The 25,891-nt window shown below is 39.1% G+C and overlaps 2 protein-coding genes across 2 annotated transcripts in view; one reads left to right on the plus strand and one right to left on the minus strand.

Annotated features, from left to right (window-relative positions):
* Positions 1-12,276, plus strand: part of LOC104608347 (uncharacterized) — a 30,659-nt gene extending 18,383 nt beyond the window's left edge. The window contains exons 5-7 of the mRNA XM_010274305.3: positions 9,817-9,894; positions 9,970-10,071; positions 11,586-12,276. Of these exons, the coding sequence (XP_010272607.1) occupies positions 9,817-9,894; positions 9,970-10,071; positions 11,586-11,882 (477 nt within the window). The 3' untranslated portion in view covers positions 11,883-12,276. The remainder of the gene's footprint in view (positions 1-9,816; positions 9,895-9,969; positions 10,072-11,585) is intronic.
* A 3,856-nt stretch (positions 12,277-16,132) lies between these two features.
* Positions 16,133-20,209, minus strand: LOC104608346 (uncharacterized). Its single transcript, XM_010274304.3, has 4 exons — positions 19,379-20,209; positions 19,177-19,286; positions 17,679-18,989; positions 16,133-17,533 (listed from the first exon to the last, which is right to left on the minus strand). The coding sequence occupies exons 1-4, from the start codon at positions 19,554-19,556 to the stop codon at positions 16,736-16,738; spliced, it is 2,397 nt and encodes a 798-aa protein (XP_010272606.1). The 5' UTR covers positions 19,557-20,209; the 3' UTR covers positions 16,133-16,735.
* Between the last annotated feature and the right edge of the window lie 5,682 nt (positions 20,210-25,891).

Raw genomic sequence — 25,891 nt, forward strand, 5'->3', positions numbered from 1 at the left:
CACAATGAGTAGGAAAAAAGGTTATACTACAGTTCAAATTTTTGGTAAGTTTTGAAACAGACGAGAGATTTGAGGTAAGACTGGGAACATGTAAAACTGATTTAAGAGAGAGGTCCTTGCTTAGGTCAACAATTCCCTTTCCAGAGATAGTGGAGAAAGACCCGTCAGCAACTCTCATCTTATCCAGACCAGACAACAAATGATATGAAGAGAATAGGGAAGACATATGTGTCATATGGTTAGTAGCACCGGAATCAATAACCCAAGAAGTAGAGTCAATAGAGCCAGTGGCACTGAAGGCAGAGGCTGTACCTGATCTAGCAAGATATGTAGAAGCAAAAGAATTATTTCTTAGACGGGCTAATGCCCTACTAAGGATCTCAACCTCACTAGCAGTGAAGCCCAATGTACCAGTTCCAGAGGAATCAGCAACCTGTCCCATAGGAGAAGAAGACACTGTTGGTGTATTTTGTGAGTTATCATTGTTGCTGGCGACAAAATTCCCACTTGCCGCAGGCCTGTTATCTCTAGAAGAAACATCTCTGGGTATTGAAGACATCTTGACTGCAGCCACTGTGTAGATGACACTGATTAAGACTAGCCGAAGCAGTTCTGAAGGTTCTGAACCAGTTCTGGAGCAGATCTGATTAGCTGAAATGATCACAGCAGGTTCTGACAGCACTCGACACAGTTTCAGACTTGCCGAGACTGTCACAGTTCTGAAACAGTTCAGTTACAACAGCAAGCAAGGAGTTCTGGGCTGGTAACCGACCTGAAGCTAAGGGTTCTCAACTATTGTGCTATGCAGACTCCACTTGAACTTTGAGTACTGCAACTGTAAAGAGAGTGCCCTTCCTTGCGGCCAATACTAGGACTGCTGACATCAGTCCTCAACTAGGGTTCACAGTGCTGAACAATCTGGAGCTGGCAGCTCCCTAGGTAATTTCACAGCAGTGGTGAGGGGTTTCGGACTGATAACCACCCTGAACTTGGAGCTGTTTGCCACATTGCTATGATGGTAGAAGTGTTCACAGTGCTGGTAGAACACTAGATAGACTTCACTTGGGCTGAACCAAAAACTGCAACAGTTCGGGTACAGTAGTGAGTGAACAGTTCGAGGCTGCAACAGTAGCAAGTGAACAGTGGGCTCTGTAGAAGAAGCTAAGTCTGTGCGAGTCTTGCTGGAGCACCGAAGCTGCAACTGTAGAAGTAGCTAAGCCCCTTTCGGCTAGTGCTAGGACTGCTGAAATCAGTCATCAACTAGGTCTGTCCTACACAGACCTCTCTTAGTAGCCAAATAGCTACTATTTGCTGGAAATAACCTAGTAGGACATCTACTTCTGGGTCTTACTTCCCTTGAGTCTTACAACCAAGAGAAACCCTAGGTTCGAACTTGCTTTACTCTCTTACACCCCTAGGTCTTCACTACAGCAACCCAGAAAAGGAAGAGAGAAGATGAAAAGACAGCAAGAGAAGAGAGTGTGTGCCGGCTGAAACCAGGAAGAAGCTAATGCTCTGATACCATGAAAGCTAAATTATTGTAGCCGAAGTAGCAGAAAAGAGAAGAAGAAGAAGAAGAGATGCTGGAATGTCGAACTCCTCTGCTCAGTCGACAGTACTATTATTTATATTATGGTATAGTACAATGATACAAGAAGTTACTAGAATGCCCCTGATTAGTGATGGGACACCCAGACAACTTAAAACATTAAATAGGATTAGGCCCATTAACAAAGGCCCAGTACAGGACAACTTAAACTTAAGTATAGGCTAATAAGAACTCTTACCAGCCGAATACTCATACATACAAAGACTTCAATCTAACAAGAATGTCAATATTCTGCCGCCGCCACTTTAAGTTAATATATATAGGTTATGCTAGTTACATGAAAGGACATATCTGCCCTTGGTGTTTACATCATAACTACTAATAAATAACAAACAATATAAAACTGAAACTAGAAATAATAGAATAGCAAAATAACCACAGCTGTGACTAGATACATTCTACCCTACGGACAGAGTGGGACCACAGCTGTGGGGCCCACATCAATGTTCTCTACAACCTCAACTCTCATATTGCTGGTTAACCACTTTACTTTTTTGATGAGATCTTTGTAGCCCCAAATGGTGGTATCCAAGTTTAGGAGCCACCTTGTTACCACTTAAGAGTCCCCTTCAACTAGGAGATGCTCCACCCCAAGCTGGTTGGCGATCTGAATTCCTTGTACTGCAGCAAGGATTTCTGCCCTTGTGGAATCCCCCACTCCCACCGGTCTTGTGAATAGGGAAATTATGTTGCTGTCCTTATTTCTCAGGATACCCCCTATACCTGAAGGCCCGGGGTTGCCTTGGCTGCTTCCATCAAAGTTCAGCTTGATGACACCTTCCAAAGGCGGAATCCATTCTGACAGAATTCTATCCTTCTTTGTTGAAGTGTTAGCTATTATTAGCCAATTCCTCCACAAGTCATCAAAGATATCCACAGTTTTCAGCCAATGGATTGCTCTTGTTAGGATACAATCCTTCATTTCATCTAACCCTCTTTCCTTCTCTAAGAAAATTCTTGCATTCCTTTCCTCCCAAAGAGTCCACAGAGTGGCTGCCCTGACACATTTCCACATGACCTTACCTCTTCTAGTGTGCCAAACAAAGACAGATGGGTTGAATAACAAGCTTAACAGAAGGCATAGACCACCTACCTCCAAATAAACAAAGGCTCCACCTCCATATAGCTGTAGCAAAGGAACAGGAGATCAGCAAATGGAAACAGTCCTCATTCTCAGCCTTACACAAGGAACACCAATTTGGGGGAATACAAAGCGAGGGTCTCTTTTTCTGTAAGTTTTCCAAAGTGGGATCAGCAAATATCATCATTATCATGTGGCTTAGCTCACTTAAGTGGGATTAGCACTTACTAGCACCAATCCTGTTCATTCATGATAGCTTTAATAAGAGAAACATGAAAGGCAAGGAAAGAACTGGAGAGGCTGTCATAGAAATCATCATGGTGGGAGTGGTTCATTGGGTGAAGTCTATGGAGATGTTTGCAGATTTCTCAACAGGTGATATCATGAAAAACTGGAAGGAAGTGACTAGTTCTGATTGTCATAAGTCCAAGACAAGCCCTACTTGGTCTCCACCAATGATTGACTACATCAAGCTGAACTTCAATGGGAGTAGTGCAGGTAATCCGGGTCCCTCTGGTATTGGAGGGGTGTTTAGAGATAGTAAAGGCAGAATTATTGGAATATTTTCAGGCCCAATTGGAGTAGGTGATTCCTTAAGGGCTGAGGTTATGGCTGTCATGGAGGCACTACAAAAGGCAAAGGACATGAGTGTTAGAAAGCTGATAATAGAAGATGATTCAAAGCTGGTAGTGGAGTGATTGCAAAAGGAAGAAAAGGGATTCTAGGTTTTTAATAATGAAAAGAGATTCAAGTGGCTGACACAAAATATGGATGTGAAATTCAGTTCGGTTAAAAGAACTTACAAATGGGTTTGCTGAGAATTAGCAAAACAAGGGATGGGAAGGAATTAATTGTTTTGGGCTCAATTGTAATAGCAAATTTCTTTTGTGTAGAGTTAAGAAAGATTACCTCTCCTAATCTTGTAATTATCATTTTATAATTCTATTGAAATTCTGTTACTGATCAAAAAAATATGAGAAACATGAAAATATATATATGAATAAAATTTAAAAGATAATAGTGGATGTAGTATATAACATTTGATTCATAATATAAAGAACCAATTTATGAAGTATATAAAAGAAAATGTGAAGTTGGATTGGCATGTAGTTAACATGTACAATTTCTTCAGAAACTAACCAACCTACTGTGGAAAAAAATCTATTAAACTGAAAATCAATCTTAGGTAAAAATTCTGCTGATCCCAGGTAAACTTATGTTTTCAAACGTGGTTATGAGCTATGCTAAACAGATATGACAGTAACAAGAGTGGATAAGGTGTTGGATATGGTATTTATACTAAAAATTGAAGTATCTCGATATGGCACCTTTGTCATAGATTATGAACTCTATACAAGGCAATCTTTTTTCAATATACTGCATGAGATGGAATGTAAGACATTGAAAAAGGCACTGGAGATAGATATGCTCTTACTTCAGTACTGAGCCATTGCCCAACTGTTGTCCTGGCCATATGGGGTTCTTGGAAGGGGTGGACTGTATACTGTATAAGGACCTAACCTCAGAATTTTCTTGCACAGAGTGGCCTCTTTTAGTCTTGTACCCATGTTCTCATACTTGTTAGCCTGAGATTTTACCATCGCATAAAGCAATGGCCCTTATTTCAGTACTAAGTATGTACTAAATGTAGTCAATTGGCTGTGGATCTTTGAGAATAATAAAGGGGCAGCCCAGTGAAGACCAAACAATTGTGCAGATACACAGAGGCTGTTTCCAAGATTTGAACCTTTGTCACCCAGGTCACAATGGAGCAACCCAGCCACTGCGCAAAGGCTCATCCTCAGCTTTGAGAATAATACAAAAATGTTTATATTTTTTCTTTCAAATTATTGTACAACTAGTACAAGTTCTTATTTTGTTTGAGTTGGTCTAAATTTGACCACATATCAGAAAGTGTTGGTTTTCAGAAACAGGGTACTCGTTTTTTTTTTATCAGTAACTCAGAAAAATATTTTATTAAGATTAAGAGATAGCAGTACAACAAGAAATTGTGGAAGTACAAGTACACACTAGGTGTCTAAACCCCCCAAAATGTTACAGCTGAGCCCAAAACATAGTCTGTCTCTGTACCCCTTGCTTAGCTAAACCATCTTCCAGGCTGTTGGCAGATCTTCTAACCCAATTAACTTGGATAAACATGTCCCAAGAGAGTCATTTGAACCACCTGAGAACATTCCTTAGGTGCCAAGATACTCCTTCCCCCTTCTTTAGCCAGTTCACAACTATTTTGGAATTGTTTATGTGAAATGTTTTTGCTGCTTATCCCAATACTCCTACCAAAGAAAGAAAAAGAAGAAAAAGTTACTTGTCCAAGTATGACCCTTGATCTGGTAACAAGGAACTATATTCTTGTTTTTGAATTTGTTTTTTTTTTTGTTTGAGTTCGATATAAAACAGGAAATCTCGTACCCGAAGAAATTGATACTAGACGGCAGGCTTCTTTTTATCTGAATTCTCTTTTTGAAAGACCTGGTTACTGGACTCGACAGAAGCAGCATATTCATAATTTATCTCTCTAAGTTTGATAAAAGTTGTTTTCTTCCATCAAGATGTGATGCACTATCAATTCTTTTCTTTTTTGATCTGGGAGGGGGGTTAACTTTGTTCAGTTACTACCACGAAAAGATACCAAACAATAAAAAGAATAAAAACCTGCTGGTTTTCTGAAACAGGATTGGTTCACCAGTTGCCAGTTTTTATCACCCCCAGTTTTTAGGGCATGACTGAACTGGCCAGTGGACTGGCTCAGGGTTTTTCTGGTCAGACTGACCAGTCTGGCCTGGTTCCCTGAACACTGGTTACTACTTCTACAAAATAAATAAATAAAAGAACTATAAATCTATGTCTAAGATAGTGACAAGATTCTAGCTGCTATACTTGGTAAGGCCTGAGTCATGAGATCGTAGACCTGGATTTGTCCTCTTCCTTGAACAAAACTCACTTTGCATCAAAGAATAACCATTATAGACTTCTAGTTGTACATTACTCTCCGTCTGCAAGATCTATTTAGGGTTTTTCTTAGGGTGAATTTGAGGATTCCTACTTTGGCTTATTAGAAGGTGCAGGAATATATTTCTATTCCCTCTGAAGGAAGAGGGAATAGGGAGTTAGGAGATTGTGAAGCATTGATCTTATGTTTTTACATATTCTTGTTTTCCTACTATCCTAGGGCACCTTGTCTTCTTCTACATCCTTTTGAAAATACTGATGTATTTTTCATTAATCTAAAAGTAGTTATGGGTGGCTTAGGAACAAAAGATGGGTCTCTTGGCATCATCACAACATCGTGAAAGAAATACAAGACTTGTAAAGGGGAAAAGTTTTAGATTGTAATTTGTAAATAGAACAGCTGTTATGGAAAGGGTGGATTGGCCGAGGAGGACAGAGTGTTAAGGAGGACAGAGTGTAAAGGAATCTCACAATGGGTTGACCGAGGAGGACAGAGTGTTAAGGAGACAATTAAAAAAGGATTTGGAAGAGGTGTTATTGAGGGAAGAAATCAGTTGGAGACAAAAATCTAGACACAAGTGGATTAAGGAAGGTGATGGGAACACTAGATTCTTCCATGATTTGGCAAATGGGAGACGAAGAAAGAATTTTGTGACCAAGGTAGAGATATGAGAGGAGGTGTTTACCAACCAGGATGACATAGCCAGAAAATTTGTGGACCACTTCAAATCGATTTATAGAAGACCTTTGAGAGAGAGGACAGTCATGGAAAGGGTGGATTGGCCAAGAATTGATGAAGGAGTGGCAAGGTGGCTGGAAAGGGATTTTGAGGAAGAAGAGATTAAGAAAGTTGTCTTTATAATGGATAGATCCAAGGCTCCGGGTCCAGATGGCTTTACAATGGGTTTTTATCAAGACTGTTGGGAGGTGTTGAAAAAGGATCTAGCTGAAGTCTTTAAGGAATTTGCAGACAATCACACTATAAGCCCTGGAATTAATGCCACCTTTTTGGCCTTGATACCTAAGAAGAATGATGCCAACCACCCAAAAGATTATAGGCCTATTAGTCTGGTGACAAGCATCTATAAAATTCTGGCTAAAGTGCTCTCATTGAGAATCAAAACAGTCCTCCCTACCATCATTAGTGAAACCCAGGGGGCTTTCATTCAAGGGCGACAAATAACAGATCAGATCTTAATTGCGAATGAGTGTGTGGAGGAAATGAAAAGGTATAGTAAGAGAGGATTCATTTGTAAATTGGATCTTGAAAAGGCCTATGATTTGGTGGACTGGAAGTTTCTATTGGAGGTTATGCAAAACTGTGGACTTGGGGACAAGTGGTGTAGTTGGATCTTTGGGTGTATCAGTACTTGTCACTACTCTATTCTAGTAAATGGTACGGTGAGAGACTTTTTTCCAGCTTGCAGGGGTGTCAGGCAAGGGGATCCACTTTCACCCTTCCTTTTTACCTTAGTAGCTGATGTGATTAGTAGGATCATTACTAAGGCTGACAGCGAAGATACCATTAGGGGTTGGAGAATAGGGAGACACCAAGTCCCCATCACCCACCTTCAGTTTGCAGATGACCTAATGATTTTTTGTGAAGGAGGTATTAGTGAAAAGGTAGCAAACCTAAAGGAGATAATAAAAGGATTTGAAAGTCTCTCTAATTTGAGAATAAATCTGGAAAAGAGCTGCATAGCGGGTATAAATTTGGAGGTAGGGGAGGTCGAGGCTATTGCGGAGTGTCTTGAGTGTTCCACCTCTGCTTGGCCTATGTCATATTTAGGGCTTCCTTTAGGGGCAAATCCTAGGGAGAGTAGATTTTGGACCCCAGTGATAGAAAAGTTTGAGAAGAGATTAGCCTCATGGAAGAGGAACTATATCTCTTTAGGAGGGAGAATTACCCTAATAAGAGCTACCTTGGCTAACTTACCTACCTATTATTTGTCTGTCTTTAGGATACTAGTTAGGGAAGCCAGGAAACTGGAGAAGTTGATGAGAAACTTCTTATGGGAGTCGGGACAAGAAAAAAAGGATCACTTGGTTAATTGGGAAATTGTGTGCAGAAGTAAAGAAGAGGGGGGCTTGGGAATTAGGAGGGTAATTAGAAAGAATCAAGCTCTATTAGGGAAATGGTTGTGGAGATGGCCTTTGGAAAGAGAGAGATTGTGGCATGAGGTGGTGGGAAGCATTCATGGGAGGTCAGAGAACGGATGGGATGCTGGTGTATCGAGGCAAGCTAACCTAGCAGCACCGTGGAAGGCTATTCACAACACCCTTCCTCAATTCCTCAATTTTATCAGGTATGAAGTTTGTTCTGGCAACTCTGTTCTTTTTTGGGAGGATATTTGGGTAGGAGACTCACTGTTAAAGGACTTGTTCCCTTCGCTTTTTTCTATTTCTTTGTACAAAAAAGAGGTGGTCTCAAAATTTGTTTCACCTTTGGGAACACCTTTAGATCCTACTTGGGATTTTGGGTTTTGTAGAGGACTTAGGGATGCTGAAATTGAGTCTCTTTCTATTTTGCTTGGTTGTCTTAATCAGGTTTGTTTGGATCCCTCCAAGCCAGATAAGAGAGTTTGGACTCCTAGACCCATTGGAACCTTCTCTTGTGCTTCTTTCTTCAAGTCCATCTCTCAACTTTCTTCTCACCAACCCTTTCCGTCTAAAGAAATTTGGTGCAGGCCAGTCCCCCCAAAAATTATGGCTTTTTGTTGGGAAGTATTCCATGGGAAAGTAAACACTTTAGACAACCTACAAAAGAGAAGACCTTTTCTCTGTATTTCTCCTAATTGGTGTATCCTCTGTAGAGCTCACGGTGAGGATTGTTACCATCTACTAGTATCTTGTCCCTTTTCTGCAGACCTTTGGGCTTGGCTACTTTCGTTGTTTGGGGGTAGTTGGAGTCTACCAGCAGAAGTTCACATGCTCTTCAACCATTCTACCTTTTATTGGCCTACAAAAATAGGGAGACTTATGTGGAGATGTGCTCGTGCTGCTTTGACTTGGACTCTTTGGGAAGAAAGGAATCTCAGAATTTTTCAAGACAAGGAAAGGAACAGCCAAGATTTGAAAGACTGTGTGTTAAACGGGGCAATACATTGGCTGAAGACCTTGGAAATCTTCCATCAATTCTCCTTTAATGACCTTTGGAGAAATTGGTCAGCAGTAGCAAGGTGCTCATCTTTAAAGGACAAATCAATTACAAGCTGGTCTCCTCCACCCGAAGGCTCAATAAAGTTGAACTTTGATGGAAGCAGCATGGGTAATCCAGGATTATCCGGAGTGGGGGGTGCTTTGAGAAATGAGAAGGGAGAGATTTTGTTGCTCTACTTAGGTCCCTTGGGAATTGGGAACTCCATCAGGGCAGAACTCTTAGCTGCTGTACAAGGGGTGCAATTTGCAAACCAGCTGGGGGGTACAACACCTAATAATCGATGGGGATTCCAAAGTGGTGGTGGGTTGGTTAAAAAATTCTGAAGAGGCTATGTGGCGATACAATAATGAAATGAAGAAATTTAGTTGGTTGACAAGGAATATGTTGGTCACTGTACAGTGGGTGGGGAGATCAGCAAATACTTTGTCAGATGTGTTAGCTAAGCAAGGGGTAAATAGGGAAGAATTATTTTGGGCTCAGTTGTGATTATTGTTTTTCTTTCCTAGTTTACTTGTAAGACTCAAGGAGGGGCTGCAGCTCGTGCCTCTCGTTGGGATGATTATGAACTCACTCTAAAGTTGCTTCTGAATCAATAAACTTATTATTATTCATCAAAAAAAAAAAAAAAATAGAACAGCTGTTATGGGGACAATGTAATGATGTTAATATTGTAAGATTATATAACAAAGTTGGGTTTAGGTGGCAAATACCAGCCCAAACCAGTGGGGTGGTAGTAATATTTCAAGTTATTATTTCAAAAAAATATTTCATTCTTTTAATAATATTTCAAGTTACTATTTCATTCTTTCATTATTTTAATAATATTTCAAGTTACTATTCAAAAGAATTAAAAAAAATATTACTGATTATTAAAATCTTAATTAGTTTGGGTCTCTCTAAATAATTTTTTAATGATGATTTATAGATGCATTTTTCCATGGGCATCTTTCCTTTACAGCTAATGGAAAATTTTGGTTGCTTATTATTGCATGTAAGGTGTGGGAAGAAGCATCAAAAGCAGTAAAGGATGAGGAAGCACTAAAGCAAAAGCTCTGTGATGATCTAAACCAGCTGGTATATTTGCATTTATTCATACATCTACTTTTTAATGAAGGGTGTGCAATAAGTCCTGTTGATGTTGCATTATAGGTCCAAGAAAGTAGTGCCACTCAATTTTATAGACTGGAGGAATTGAAAAAGCGACTTGAAGCTCTAAATCCAAGCAGGGCATCTACCTCTAGCCTGAATCATGTAAGTTCTACCTCCACTACACTGCAGTGTTGTCTGTATGCAATGTAGTGGCATCTGTCACATTTCTATAGAGATGGGCGAAGTTCAGAAGTCCAACATTGCTAAATACATTGGGTTTAGAAATAATATTTCAGGAATATATCATTAATTGCTTGAAGCTGACTCCATATAATTGGGACCACTGATTTAAAAGGCATAGGTGAGGCACATTTGCCCCAGGTGCAGCATTTTGAAAAGGCATGCACCTGGTGTGCGTAGTTGTCAAGGTGTTGCCTAGGCGACTAGGCGCCCTTGGCTGGGTACCTTGCCCGAAAGCCTTGACTTTTAGCAACTAGGCACCCTTCTAGGCGACTAGGCGCCCACCTAGGCGGATAAGCACCCGCCTAGGCAACAAAAATGACAAGGCGGGCACCTTTTACAATATCACTTATATTGTTGTATCACATTAATGTATGTGTTGATACATTTTATTATATGCTATATATATTTACTTTGTTTTAATGTTTTACTATTGAAATTTAAAAGATCTAAGAGTTTTGAGGAGAGAAAAAGAAAGAAAGAAAGAAAAAAAAGAAAGAGGAAAGAAAGAATAGAATTATAAAGAGGATTTTTTTTCTATTCTCTCTCTATAATTAAATAAAATAGAAATTCCATCCTTGTTTTTTCTATTTTACTTTCCATCTTGAATATTTATCATATAAAGTTAATAACCTTTTTAGCTGCTAATTGATATGAAATTACTCTATTAAAACTTATTATAGCAGTATTATTTGCCACATTTTTAGAGGAAATTTAATGTTCTTAATAAAGAGAATTGCTATTTTTTCACATAATATACATGCTGAATGGTATGTAAAACTAGGGAACTAACCAAAAGCTAGTTTTTTATATTATAATATTTTTATCGCCTAGGCAACTAGGCACCCCAGTGTCGCCCAGAATCGCCTAGATGCCTTGAAATATGTGCCTTTTCAAGAAATATGGAAATATTAGGGTTATTCTGAAGAATGTTTTTAAGTGCGCACTTTATACATGGAATGCTTGAGGAAGAGTGGTAAGACTGAATAGGGAAATTTTACCCTGCCTTTGTGCACTTGTTAACCAGCAGTGCATACCATCATTCAGTCGATCTCATCTAAGAGATCGTCACCATAATTTGTTCAAATTGTATTTTCCTACCTTAGCAAACTAAAGAGAAATTTTCTTGATTTCCAGTCAATCCCTAGGTATTCATGGTTTACTTATTCCTGTCGGATAAAATTTTTCCTTGATTTCCATTAGTTCTAACCACCAAATGATTGATTCCTATCCTTTGTCCTTGTGCTGATGCTCTAAACAGGCAGGGAGGAGACCTCCCATTCTTGTATTGGTGCCATGGGATTCCTGTTTATTTGTTTGTGCATTTGTGTTTGAACATGGATATTATGCTTGCATGCATATGCATGCGTGTGTGCATGTGATTGTGGAATATGTAGATGCTAAAACTTTCAGTTTATCTTTTGTTGTATGTATAGGATGGAAAATTAGTAAAACCTCCACAAAGCATCACAGCTACTCCAGACGTTTCCTCCAGTCCTTTAAAGGAATCAGTTGGTCAAATAACTGAAAATGTACCCAGTCAAAGAAATGATGGTAATGTAGTACCTGCAAAGGGTCAGAATCAACAGCCATCTGTTGAGGAAGAAAGAAAAGGAAAGAAAAGAAGTATGAATCTAGGAAGAGGGAGGGGAATTGGGGCTTATCCCAAGGGGAGAGGATCATCTGGGCCTGGCTGGACTGGTGCTGGGTTTGATGTGGATGGCAGGACTTGAGCAAAAGGCCATTTGAAACTGTTTTGTAAGGTTGTGTGATGAGGAAGCCAACTTTTATCATCCTTGTAGGTATTGTATTGACCAACTATTCTTTTTCTCCAAAATTTTGTAACCTCTCAATCCGTTCCATTCTATGTATTCCCTTTTAACCTGTAGTAATAAATATTGGATTTGACCTGTTTGTTTATTTGCCACTTCAGACCTGTATATATTAGCATTGATTTTTCACTTCTTACCAAACGCATGATCAATTAAAAGAACATGGAAAACCTTTCTTTTTTTTTCGCTTGAATTTTGTCAGTAAGCTGGAAAATAACCAGCTTTTGTCTTGGTATTGAACTCTAGTTTCCACTGTAATGCACACTGTATTCTTAAATAACTTTTGTTTCTATTATTTTTAGTTGCTCCTTTGTATTTTTAGTTTCATTACGAATTCATTCCATCTTTGACATTTGATCTTTTTTCATCCTTCATTAAATCCTTCGGTACCTCCCCTATATTCATCTGGTTAGGAGTTAGGTCCTTTCCACTCTATAATATAATGCTTGCACATCCAGTAACTTATCATGTTGTGATCATCATTAAACCATTTTATTTGTTCTATCTCTCTTGCTTACGCCTTTGGGTTGTCAAAGAACTGGGCCTGGGCTTGATGTCAAGAACTAATAATTGGGCTCCAGATGTCCCGTCGAGGTAACGGCCCAGTCCATTGATTCATAAACCATGCGTTTTCTTTAAAACGTTAACGCTCAAGCTATGTTATCTTTTCCCTATCAAGAATTTTAGCTCTTCCCTAGACCGGAAACTATTAACTACTTTGATCTTCATTTGGTATTGATTCAGGAAACCCTTATTTTAATCCTTTGCTTTTTTGGGTTTAATCTAGAAGAGACCCGTGCCATGCATGAGCTGGTGACATGTTACATTCAGTTTCTTAACTGAATTGGTTGTGGGTGAGATTAGATAGCCTCATAGCCCCGCATTTATTTATTTATTTTTTTACATATTACTAATAAAATACTTCTTTATAGTTTGCAACTGCTTTACTTAATAATCTTCCATCAGGAACCATTTGCATCTTCATCTTGTAATGAGTTCAGGGTTTTTAATGAAGTAAAACACTCCCGCCACATTATAACATGGTCTAAAGAAGATGTAGAGTATGTATATATAAGATTTACTCCGGGTAGTTTTGGAATAAAAATCCCTATATCAATGCCTTTTCACAATTTTCGCTTGTTCTAAGTGGTCACTTAACCATTTCCAAATGGTAAAATACAAAGCGTTTCTAATAGAGGTTTGATTAAGTAAACCAATTGCAAACTATAGAGGATCTTTTAGTAATATGAAAATTACAGGATAGATTTTAATAAACATATAAAATTATATGGGTGTCTAAGTAAATAACCCTAAAATGATATATATTGTTGGTTCAGAGAAAGGAGAAAAGAAAAACAAAATGAGGTATTACAGCTTGCAGTCTTTAGCTAAACTTGGTTGTTTTTCATGTTCTGAGGTACTTCAACTCAGGAAGGGAGCTTGACGTGGCTTTATGCTTGAACACCCAAGCCCCATATTATAGCTGTTATATATCAGAGTCATTTCTCCATGGCATTTTTGCCGGGCCAATGCCATGTAGGTGTTTTGCTTTTTCTTTTTTGTTTAGTTGTTAAATGTTTTTAAGCCATTTGATTCAACAAGAGCCACTTTTTGAAGAAAACATCATTTTAATATTTCTTGTAATAGAGACAACATTTTTACTATTTTGCCTGTGGCACCTAATGAGTAATGACACCTGGGTGGCACCAAATATAGATATAAAATATGCACAAACACATGGAATTAACTTTATCCAATTCCAAGGAGGGGCAGTTGCATGAGAAAAATTAAAGAATTAGCCTGCTTGTTATTATGGATTTGTACTCGTCAACAGCAAGCTACTCACTTAGTTGACGATCCTTGGTATAAAATTATAGAATTTGCCCTGTTTGTTATTATGGGTTTGTACTCGTCAACAGCAAGTTACTCACTTAGGTGACGATCCTTGGTATAAAATTAAAGAATTGTCCTGTTTGTTACTGTGGATTTGTACTTGTCAACAGCAAGCTGCTCACTTAGGTGAACAATCCTTGGAAAGAATTTGCTTGTTTGTTATCGTAGGTTCTCTCCATAATTTGTACTTATCATCAGCAAGCTACTTACTCACTTAAAGAACTTACCTATTTGTTATCCTAGATTTTCTCCCTACTTTGTACTTGTCTCAGTTGTCATCAACACTTTTAATGCTATTTTAATAAAATATAAATTCTCTTCCTAAAACTAACCTTGGAAAACATTTAAACATCTGTTCATCAAATTACCTAAGTATATATACATGACTACTTTTCTTCTTTCATGGACGAATAATTCCAATACCATAGCTTTACCATATGCCAAATGGGTCCTATTCGTATCGCCCATAAGTAATCCCTTGAGACTTGAGAGTCATGTGGTGTTGTTGGCCCGGTTCAAAATCTTGGTCAAACAAACTCAAAACTCCGCCCAGTCAACTCAAGTACTCAGCTGATACTTAAAGTACACTCAATCAAGGCGTCAACTTGCTCTCTTCTACAACTTGTCCAGAGAATCAATTAGATTTGACCTCACTTAATATCTCTTTTAAGATAGTTTTTCTAATCTTAAATTCTTGATTAATTATTCTTACTAATATACTGTTGTGTCCAAGTCCGACCATAGGAAATTAATATGAAGTACCAATTAATGTATCAGATCAGCCATTGGGTTTTAACATACTGGGACTTGGTGAAGATACTCTTAATCGCTTACATCATGACTTAATCGGGCAAAGAATGAAGCTTCTCACTGCAGCTATAAATGTATCCTCAGTCCTCAAACAGCACGCAGCTTCTTAACATTTCCTTCCTATTAATCCATGCTGAGTCGTTTTGTGTCAACATGCTCTTTCCTGATGAGAAGCATTTTGGGGGGTTTGTTAATCCTTACTTAACATTAATTCTTAGGTCACTTAGTATATATGCTAGGTTTGGTTAAAATTTTATTACAAATTAATAATTAGTATTTGATTCAGTCAAAAATATATATGTATTTTTTTATTTGAAGCTAAATCTTTCGTCTTAAAGAATTAATTCTCAGAACGAATTTAGGCCTGTTTGGTTTACGGGAATAGAGGTTTGGAATCCAAAGCAAAATGGGTTATTCCGATTCTAGCTATTTGGTTTGACAAAATCAGAATCCCATTTTTATTCTTGATGAAGTGACATTTTTCCATTTGAGGGAATGGATGGCTATTTCCTCCCATTTGGGAATGAAATCCCATCATCTCATCTCATTCTTGCTGATTCTATTTTTATTAACAGACTATAAAAATAAAATATTTTAATTCCAATTCCAATTATTACCGTAAAGCAAACGGACCCTTAGGTCAAGAATCCCAATTAAAAATAATTATTAGAATCACAAAATTCATCGGAATTAATTCGCTGAAAGCATGCCAAACACAGTCTTAAATTACTGTAGAAACCAATTATGATGCTCAGAGCCAAAAGTATCAGTGCATCGATCGATGTTCCATCACTCTCCAACTATTTCCACAGAATGAAGGATGGAAGGAACGAAACTAGATTTCCATGGTTTATGCAGTTGGACCACATGTCAATGTCTCTCTCTCTCTCCCAGGAGCCACGGCGGGAGCCTGTACGTACTGCCTTCCTTTCCTGAAAGGGCGCTGCAATGCTCCGACCCGTAAAGGAAATGAAGACTCCCACTGTGTTGTCAAACAGTGTCAAAATAAGTAGTATGGATCTATGACCATTCCCAAGTCTGCTAGTACTACAAGCTACAACCTCTTTCCCTCTCTCTCTCTCTCTCTCTCTCTCTGTACCTCTCTACCTACAACCTTCCCTTCCCAACTAAAATTACAGCCTTTCCGGGAAAACCCAGAAGCTAGATGCTATGTGGGCCGACACTGCATTAACTCCAGTTTTATCCTTATAAGGGATCTCCCCAACCTATCACTTCTCACCCTGCACTCGCCATTAATGTTTCTTGTAGTCTTGTCACCTGGGTCCCCCGCCACATTGTCCCTCCTACAGAGACGGACACAGACAATGAGAAAGAAGAAAGTTGGATAAATCTTAGAAGCACAGAATTTACAGTACAATCTAATCTCCCCCCCCCCCCCCCTCGCTCCCCCAGAAATGAAATATATATAATACAGAACATATCCCATGTGGCTAAACTGAAATCATTCTTTTTAGTGTTTTTTTTTTTACAGAAACCCATCTCCATGGGAACACTCATTTCTGTTATTAAACCATAAACAAAACGTTTACGAATCCATATATATAATATATAACGCCCCTCAGTCTCAGTCTCAGTCTCAGTCTCAAGTCTCAGTCTCAGTGCCGTCGCCATTAATGGACTGATGAACTCACACATGCACGACCCAGATCAGAGATCATTCTTTCTTGGAAGCTTACTGTTTCTTCTCCTTCCTCTTTCGAGAATCAAGACTCGAAGAGACGTTACCGGTTACCCCAAGTCCCAATATTTTTTCAAACAAAAATAAAAGGGAAAAGTAAAAAATAATTGGGATTCTTCTTTCAGTATTTCTCGCTCGCCTGCGTGATGGGGGGCGATGACGAGAGATGTCGGCAACGGTCGTTGTCCGGATCCTACGTGGCAGAATCAGAGAAGCATGGGAGGTGGGGCCGAGGAGAGAGAATGGCATCTCCTCACGTGAATGCCCATGTGAGGTGTGTCAGGTGGTGTCTCTCGAGTCATCACTTCTCATCATTGTGCGGAGGTTGGGAATTTGAGTCGGAGTGACGTCATCATGATGGAATTGGGGGCGATGCAGCCTCATGCTCATGTGCGGCGGAGAGGGCCAAGCACACAGCCGCGGTTTCATGGACGAGGGAGTCCAGAATATCCCGTTCGATCTCGAATACGATCGACTCTCCTTCCTCAGAGAACGGAAGCACCGTGCGCACGTTAGTGTCGGGAAGGTCCTTCTCGATCAACGCGTCGATGTCCTGAAGTACCTGGCAGTTGGCACACGGAAAACTCCTGATACGCCACCAGATCTCATCCATCAGCTGGGACCCATTCATCATCACCATCTGCTGATTCATCTTGATCAAAGGTGACGATGAGCAACCACTGCAACCCCTGTTGCCGACGCAGCTCAGCCACGGCTTCTTGCTCAGGTACGGCCTCAGAACCTCCGTCAGAATCTCGTCCACGACGTGAAATAGCAGTTTTCTGTTCCATCGATGACTTAACGAACCTGAAGAAGCAGAAACTGCGCCATTGCCACCTCTGATCAGAGTTAGAGTGTTGTTTGGGTCTTCCACAAAAGAGCGTTCGAGGTGGTGAAAAATGGATGGGTCGAGTGGGTGAGAGGGAGAGAACCATCTGGATCTGGTGAAGGGAACCATTGTGTCTCCGTCGATCCCCGTACATTTTAGTATCCTACTTACGTACTCGAATTCGGCATGGCCACCGTTGCTGCTGCCGCTATTCTTACCGTCATGATGGACGAGAGTCTGCGTCTGGCGGGCCTCGTACGTCCGGCTCGAACCACTAGATAACTGTGAACACCGTTTTGAATCGTGGGCTATTTGTACTCCCTGTTTCCCGCGTACAAAAGCGTAAAATACTTGACGTGATTAACAGTGAATTTGGCTTTATATGTTTATTTTTAAGTAAAAAAGCAATAAAAACGAAAAAAAGAAAGTTGAAGTTAAGCGGAGTGGAAATGACAGATATGGTTACCGGTGTCTGTGAGGGTGGTGGCTGTTCTTTCTTGAGTGGAACGAAGGAGGAGGGAACGGCGATGTTGACGAAGTCATTCGATAATGGCGTTTTCTTGGTTTTCTTATCGGAGATGCTTGCCTTGTTGCTTGGTGCTGCACGAACGAAAGCTTCTTCTCGCACGTTCCGGATGGTCTCCGTGGTTTGTGGAGGCTTTTTCAGACGTTGAGTGAAGCGTTCAGCGCTGGCCTTCTTGCACTTCTTCGCCGTCTGTTCTTGCTTCTGCTGCTGCTGCTGCTGTAATGCATTCAACTTTGCCGTCTTTGAAGAAGGAGCTTTGGGTTGTGACTGGTTATCCCCACATGCAGATGTTGAGGACGACAACGGTGATAGCGCTGTTGTCTGTGGTGGTGGCGAAGGTGGTGAGATCACTGAGATGGGTCGGGGAGGGCGGGGGGAGTGTGATGAGGCTTGATGATGGGAACTGGCTGAAGCGGCCATGACTGGTTTGCTCTTTGTCTCCAAGAATCTGAGCCGGGGGGAACACGCCATTGTTGACGAATTCTTGCCTGGGCTTGGGCTTGATTCATCTCCTTGTTTTGCAAGAGTAAAGCGCCTTGTTTTCTTGGACTTGGTAATAGCGAGAGCTTCATCTCCTTCGCCGGCGATGATTCTTGTGGTGTTTGTTATGTCGACGAGACCAACCCTTCTACGAGCGTTTTCTTTCACCTGCTTCACAATCTCACGAGCGTAATTGCTGGGGCTTCTGTTCTCGTCGTCTTGTCTCCACTCTCTTCTCCTCAATTTAATAAGCTTTGAAGAAGAGTAAGGCGAGCAGGGAAGCGAGTCTCTGGAGACTCGGCCAAAGTAATCACCAAATTCCTCCGTGGACAGCAGGTTTTCTTTGTTGATTTGAAGGGAGAACCTGGGATCCACGTCTGATCTTCTAGCGGCTGATATTCGGGGTGTGTCCGGCAGAGAACGGGTTCCTGTCACCTCACAGCTGCAGTCCATGAAATTGGTTCTACTCTGAAGAGCTCGCCGAGATCTAATATCTCTTTTAACTGCTGCACAGGCATTTCTCTCCTGAAGATGGTGATGGTGGTAAACCCTTCCAAATGATCTCGATCTCACATGGGTTGAGGAGGAGGAGCAGGGAGAGAAACTATCGGGTAATATGTCAAGACCCATAAGACGAGCTACGAGATTTGGGGTTTTGATCCCCGGAGGAGTACTGCTCTCTGAAGATAATTCTTCTTTCCGAGCTTTAGCTGCATTTCCTGCTTCTCTCCCTGATGTTCTTTGTTTTATCTCGACTCGAATACCAGCCATCTGTAAAATACAGAAAGAAAACAAAAAAGGCAATGATTTGGAATCGAATGAGGCAACAGGCAACAGGTTTTGAAAATCACAAACACAAACTTCGATTATAGCATACTAGTTGCATAGTTGCAGTGTCAATTTACATTTACATACAAATTGCTGTTTTTTTTTTCAAAATTCCTTGTTTTTATCTTACCGGAATATTCAAGTCTTCTTCTTCTTCTTCTTTCTTGATTGATGACAATGATGCAGAGCTAACGAACACACCTTTCTCTGATTCCAAGCTATTCCTCGGCGCTTCTACACCTAAAGTAGAGAAAACCCATCACTGAAAATTCGATTTTTTTTTCTCAAAATCTTCTTTGTGAAGACTGGAGAAAGCGAAAGAGACAGAATACCTTTGACAACAGTACTGAGGTCTTCGTGAAGAAACGGCTCAACCTTGAGCGAAGTTTGCTGCAAAGTGGAAGGAAATTGATGAAAATCAAAGAATTGAAGTACAGCACTCATGCATCCTGGGCTCTCCTTGTCCCCTCCTCTCTTAGTGGATCGACCCCAATACCACTCTCTACCCATAACTAAGCTTCTCTCTCTCTCTCTAACTTTCTCCCCCTTCTCTTCTTATTATTTTTTTTTTTCTTTTTCTCTACTTTGGAGACAAGGAAAGAAGGACCAAAGAAAGAAAGCAAGTAAAAGCAAAAAAGAGAAAAAAAGGAAATCAGAATGACAAAGACAGTGGAACCCTTAGCAGCAGCTCTCACTGAGTGAGATACTCGTGAAAAAGAAAATATGGAAGAAAAAGCTAAAGCTTGACATCCAGTGGAGTTCAGAGTTTAAGGCCCAGGAGCGGAAAAAGCGGATCCATTGATGGAGAAGAGCAGCAACAGCAGCAGGCATTCTGATTTCGGGTACAACATAATATTGTCTCGCTTTCTATACTTCTCTCTCTTCCAAATCAAAACAGCGCACATACACACTCTCTCTCTCTCTGAGTTTAGTAGTAGCAACAGCTCTCTCTCATCGGGAATTGAAATACATCAACAAAGAAAAATTGCAGGAGATGACGAAATGACCACGCGCTCTTATCTCGATTCACGATGCGATTCCTTTCCCCTCACCATGACACCTCCCACCCCACCAGGGCCGGTCCCCTACTTCCACTCCTCCCCCTTCTCTCTGCTTGCATTTTAAATGTGGAGGGAGTTTTATTAGGGATCTCAACTGCTCTCTCTCTCTCTCTCTCTCTCTCTCCTTCCCTTTGCTTCTCTATCTCCCCTACTCAGTGACCCTTTTGTCCCTTATACAGATCTTCTCTCTCCAGGCTTCAAAAGTCTCAAGTCTAGCTAACCATGGTTAATTCACCTACCTATGCAATTACATTCATTTCATCCCTTGCACTTGATAAGAGGTTTATGATTCATTGACTAAGAACACTGAATACATCCAAAAGAATAATCACACATTGCTTCTTTGGTAGATAGCATGGGGGGTCTATCAACCACCTACCCAGTACCCACATGCAATGCTAGGTGCTATCATGCCCGATTTGAATTTCACTTGTGTCCAGCATACCACAACCATATTGTCCAACACTCCCAATTCCCTTCTCTGTCTCACTTTTAATTCCACTAAGATATGGTGACTATTTCTTCTGAACATTAAACTCTGATCAAATTAAGTATCAAACAACTCCAATTAATCATCATGGGATTAGTAATCTCCAGTGTGAATCTCGAGGCCCATTTAACAGTGTGGATCTAATTAGTACTGGACTACAGCAATATTACATCCCATCCCAACTACTAATTAAAGAGGGATGCCTGAAATTAATGAGGATTCTGATGAATGAGATGGGTCAGACTTGGATGGGAAAATGAATAAAGATATAACAGGGGATGGTACACCATTCTTAAGCAGTAGGCACTAATATCAGTAAGAATAGAAGGAAGAACCTGCCCACCCTTGTAAGAAAAGAGGGAGCTAAGGGGCTAGCTCTCTCCTAGGACCCTTTTTCCAGCAGGAATGCATTAATACATCATGGGATGGGGGAGACATCTCAGCTTCCATTCTTTGTCCTTGGTGGTGAATCCGAGTCAGTTTGGGCCCCATTTTCGTCATTTTTCCTGAATGGTGACAGATTCTCTTAAAAAGGATTTATATATAAAAGCAAGAAGCATTAATTTACAAAAGAGAAGTACTATTTCAAATTTCAAAGAAGCTTATCTTCGGCGGGTAAATGGGTTAGTGTGAGGGGTGAGAGAATTGGAAGGTTCAAGGTCGGAGCTGCATCCTGATCCTGCATTCACACACACACACAGAGCAGTCTTATTATGAAAATTACGATCTCATCGTCCAAAAATGTACTCGTACACTGGCAGATACGGTTTTCTCCTTTTCTTCTCCTTATCTCTTAGGTAACTTTGGTGGTTAAAATAAGGAGACAATGTATACAGAGAGGAGGAGCGTCTGTGCTGGTTTTTTCCATAGACTGGGTTTATGGCGTTTGTCTTCACTCTTTCACATGAATCAATTTCTTTTTCTCTTTTTCCCTCTTCTTTTTAATCACTCTATATATACTTCCAAAATGGGTGAGAGAGAACATAACCCAAAAGAGTAAAGAACACAATCTAGCCTTAAAACATGGTAAAGAAATCTCATAACCTGAAAGCAGAACTCTTAGCCTTAAAGATACCTGATAAAGAATAAATGGGTCAGATCAGATCTCCCTCCATGTAAAAGTAAAACCTCCCATGAATCCTACTGTGCCTCACTTAGGGTTTGGTTGATTGGTGGCTTAAGGGGCATATTTATAACTGCTCAATTGGCTGAACTGAGTTACTTATTGTCATCTTGTCTTTTTAGTGAATTAGAAGTTAAAACATTGGAAGTTGAGTTCCTTAATTTCTGAGGCTTACTGGGTTTTCTGAACTGTGATTCGCATTATTTTATGACTAGTTGATCCAAGATCCTCCACTGTGAAGTTGATTATAGTACTTGATCACTCAAGGTAGACAATAATGATGATGGAGATTAATATGTTTGGGAAAATTCCCGATTAGTATCTTAGTCCTTTGAGCCTAGTGCCATTTTGGTCTCATACTTTAAAATGCGATAATTCAGTAACCGCACTTTCAAAAAGTGAAGTGTCAATCTAATACCTGTTGTTAACCAACTCGTTAATCAACCCTTATGTAGAATTTGAAAAGACACAAAGACCCTTCGAGTGTCATCTAATTTTCTTTATCAATCATCCAAGCATTGATAAAAAATAAACATTCTCAAATCCTTGCCTCTACTATTTAAGAAAGTTGGGGTCACCAGAATACCCACTAAGATGTGACCCCAACTTTCTTGAATTGAAGAGACAAGGATTTGGGACTATTCATTTTTTGTCAACGTTTGGATGGTTGATAAAAAGAATTAGATGAAACTCAAAGGGAATTGTGTTTTTTCAAATACCATTTAACGGCTGGTTAATGGGGTGATTAACGACAGGTACTGGATTGACACGTTTTAAAAGTTTGGATACTGAATTGTCGCGTTTTAAAATTCGGAGACCAAGGTGGCATTAAGCCCAAAATACAAGATACTAATTGGGAATTTTCCCTTAATGTTTTTTGCACATAGATTAAGAAATTACATTGAAAATTATTCAAGGAAATACTAGTCCAATTTCCCATTATGCACCTCTAGTAGTTTGTCTTCACACATATATATTTGCAATAAGGAAACAAATTATTTTTGTAAAAGCAATGCCAACCCTTTTCTTTGGAAAATGGCTTGTGATCCAAGCCTATATCTACATTTATGTACTCTTTAAAATGTGTGAATGTGCCTTTTAGATTTCTGGATTGGTCTTTTTGATTAAAATAGTCTTATTTCTTGGTTTACCCAATTTTAATGTGAGGGTAAAATTGCGAGGAGATTGGTTTGCTCATTTATTATGCATCATATGTAATAAATAATATGAAAAAATACCATTAATGTTTTTGGTTATTTTAATATTGTGGCTAAACCACCTATATTTATAGCTATATTTGCTCTCTGAAAACATGCTCAAATTGAACTTTTCCTTCTAAGCGCTATCTCATGGTCCTGCAGTCTTCAATGATATGCTTTAATCTCTACCGCACCGCAGTTTATCATTGAGGCAGTCAATGACTAGTTTTGAATCACCTTACCTGTTTCTGAAATTACTTGCTATATTGTGGGCTCCCAAGCAGCCCAAGCTTCAACTAAGTTAACAATGGTAAATCCGATTTTATAGGCTTTGAGGTCAAGAATATTTCCCAAATGATCCCTTGCAATACAACCTATAGAGCAGTGATCATTTAGGCATTTACGCATGAGGCATCAAAATTTATTTTAATAGCATCTAAACATGGATTCATCCATCTTATCGGGATCCAACTCTTTTCCTTAGGAGCTGATTTAATCTCCCAAAAAGAGTTGAGAGCTCTGTCAAGAATGATAGCTGGAGGTAAGATGGTCAAATATGTCTCTATAGATTGATTAGTTTCTTTATAAAGCTACATTTATAACTTGAAATTCTAGTAGTTATTGTAAGGATTCCTTATCCAAGGTTGTAAATGGAGAGTCTGGATTTGCCCGCCACAACACATTGTTGGCTATGTTCACCTAATTGCATATATGGAACATCGATTGTATTATAATCACCGGTATTCTCAATGTGTGGTTAGATGAGCGTGACTAGCAATGTATTGTGGTCAGCAGATCCAACCTCGTAAATGGATGAGAATAAATTGAATTTGAATCCCAATCGAATATTGACTAACATTAATAAATTAAAGGGTCATGTACTAAAACATCCCAATAGATTCACTTATTCACTAAATTAAAACTACTCTATAATCCGTATGATCAAATTTAATTAAAAGAAAAGGAAAAGGAAATGTCTGTTCTTACCCCTATTAAAACTCAGACGATCATTACTTTCAATCAATTTTGTTACGATACATTCTTACAGATTAAGAACCTGGATGGCATTGTTCTCAATTCTTCTTCCTTATGCTGAAACCAAACATTATTTGGTAGATCTGGAAACTAAAACGTATTTCTTTCCAAAAGTTTGATATAAAATGCTAGGGATTTTTTTGAATGAACAACTCATTGGCCCATTCCCTTAAACATTTTCCGCTTGATTAAGGTGGTCATATGATCGCCATTTTCAGATAGTACAATTTTCTTGTAAATTAAAAGTTACCACAGAAAAAAAAAAAAAAAAAAAAAGAAAAAGAAATTGATTCCAGTTTCAATAGCATCTTGGCATTAATATTTGTAAGCTGGATCCGTTTCTTGGCAAGCAAGACAAATAAAATATTGCTAGCTAGAAGCAAAAAAAAAAAAACGACAAATAATATATTGTCTTTCAAAAAGTCAGATGTATTATTAATCTTCAAATTATTATTATTATATTTCGAAATTTTCACGTGCATTACACGTACCCCCTACTACTTTTCCTAAAAAGAAAAAAATACTTGAAACGAAATTATCGAGCATCAGTCCAATGTTAATGTTGTTGATTGATTGTGCTTAATTCTGAGTAATTAAGCATTCTTTCTTGATCACCTTTTAGTCTTCGATCCACACACGTCCAGTAGAAGAATGGAAGCGTAATTTTCGATTATTGATGGTGCTAATTCATTTGTGATTGTACTATATAGCTAGGCATAGCTCTATTCTGTGGGAAAGACCCAACTGTGACAAAATTACGTCCTGTGGCGCTAGCTAGTTTTGTCACTGGTGAAACGACTCCACTTATATTCCTCACAGTTTAGCTTAATGCTTCTAACTTGTCTATATTCAGAAAAGTGGAAGACTTGTTGCTTTGTATTTATAGAGTTTAAGAATGCCATGCAGCTGTTTTTTTTATTTTTTCCTTTTAAAATGTGTATGTATTTAGGGATGACAATTTTCCTCATCACTATAGATACCCAATCCCCACCCCGATTCTAATTATATATATTAAATATATATTATTTATATTATATTATATATATATATCAAAATATATTTATAACTTAAAAATTTTCCTTACTTTAAGTAAATTTATTTTTCAAAAAAATACTTTTAATGAAAAAAAAAATTCGAAGATTTGGGTCCCATGGGAAACCCGTCTACATTGGGGATTTGGGATGAAAAGTAATTTTTATCCTTGACTACGATCGAAATAAAAAAGGAGGAATATGATCCCTGTCCCATTGCCATTCCTACATGTACCAGTGTATCCATTCGTATTGTAACAATATTATTTTAATCTTTGGTTTTAAGTTGTTAACTTTCAACTCGTAAGTCGTAACCAAACTTTTAAAATCAAATGCACAAGTTAAGAAAGCTTATAATAGAGAACAATAGCCAACCATATATCTACATACTAATTAATAATTATTGGGGGAAACATGAGATATACAAAATAATAGAGTTAACTATTAAAATTAATTATTTTTCCAAGAATTTTTTGAGGCAGAATTTGGTATTCCAGACAAAATAGATATTCATCATTTTACCTCTAGCTCTAGCTTGGTTGTGCATTAGTTTGCATTTCAAAATAGACCCTCTTTCACGAGCAGCATTTATGGCTATTTTGGACTCCTGAATTGAAATGTGTGGCCAATCAAGTGTGTCTGCTCTTTGATGGACAACCTGGGTCGGCCATGAGATCCCTAAATATGGCAAAAAGAGGATGGAGGGAAACTCCATAATTGAAATTTATATAAATACACATATATGCAAGAGATGGGTTTAATTGATAGTTGTCATTTAGTGAAGACCAAGGAGTCTTCCACGTGGCAAGATGGTTGAGACCCATGCAAAAGAGTACCCCTAGATGTTTTTCTAATCATCCTTAACTAATGATGCAAATTTCAACCCAAATCCTTGGCCATTTGTTC

Source organism: Nelumbo nucifera, chromosome 6 (assembly GCF_055504915.1).
Source record: "Nelumbo nucifera cultivar China Antique chromosome 6, China Antique-T2T, whole genome shotgun sequence".
NCBI lineage: Eukaryota > Viridiplantae > Streptophyta > Magnoliopsida > Proteales > Nelumbonaceae > Nelumbo > Nelumbo nucifera.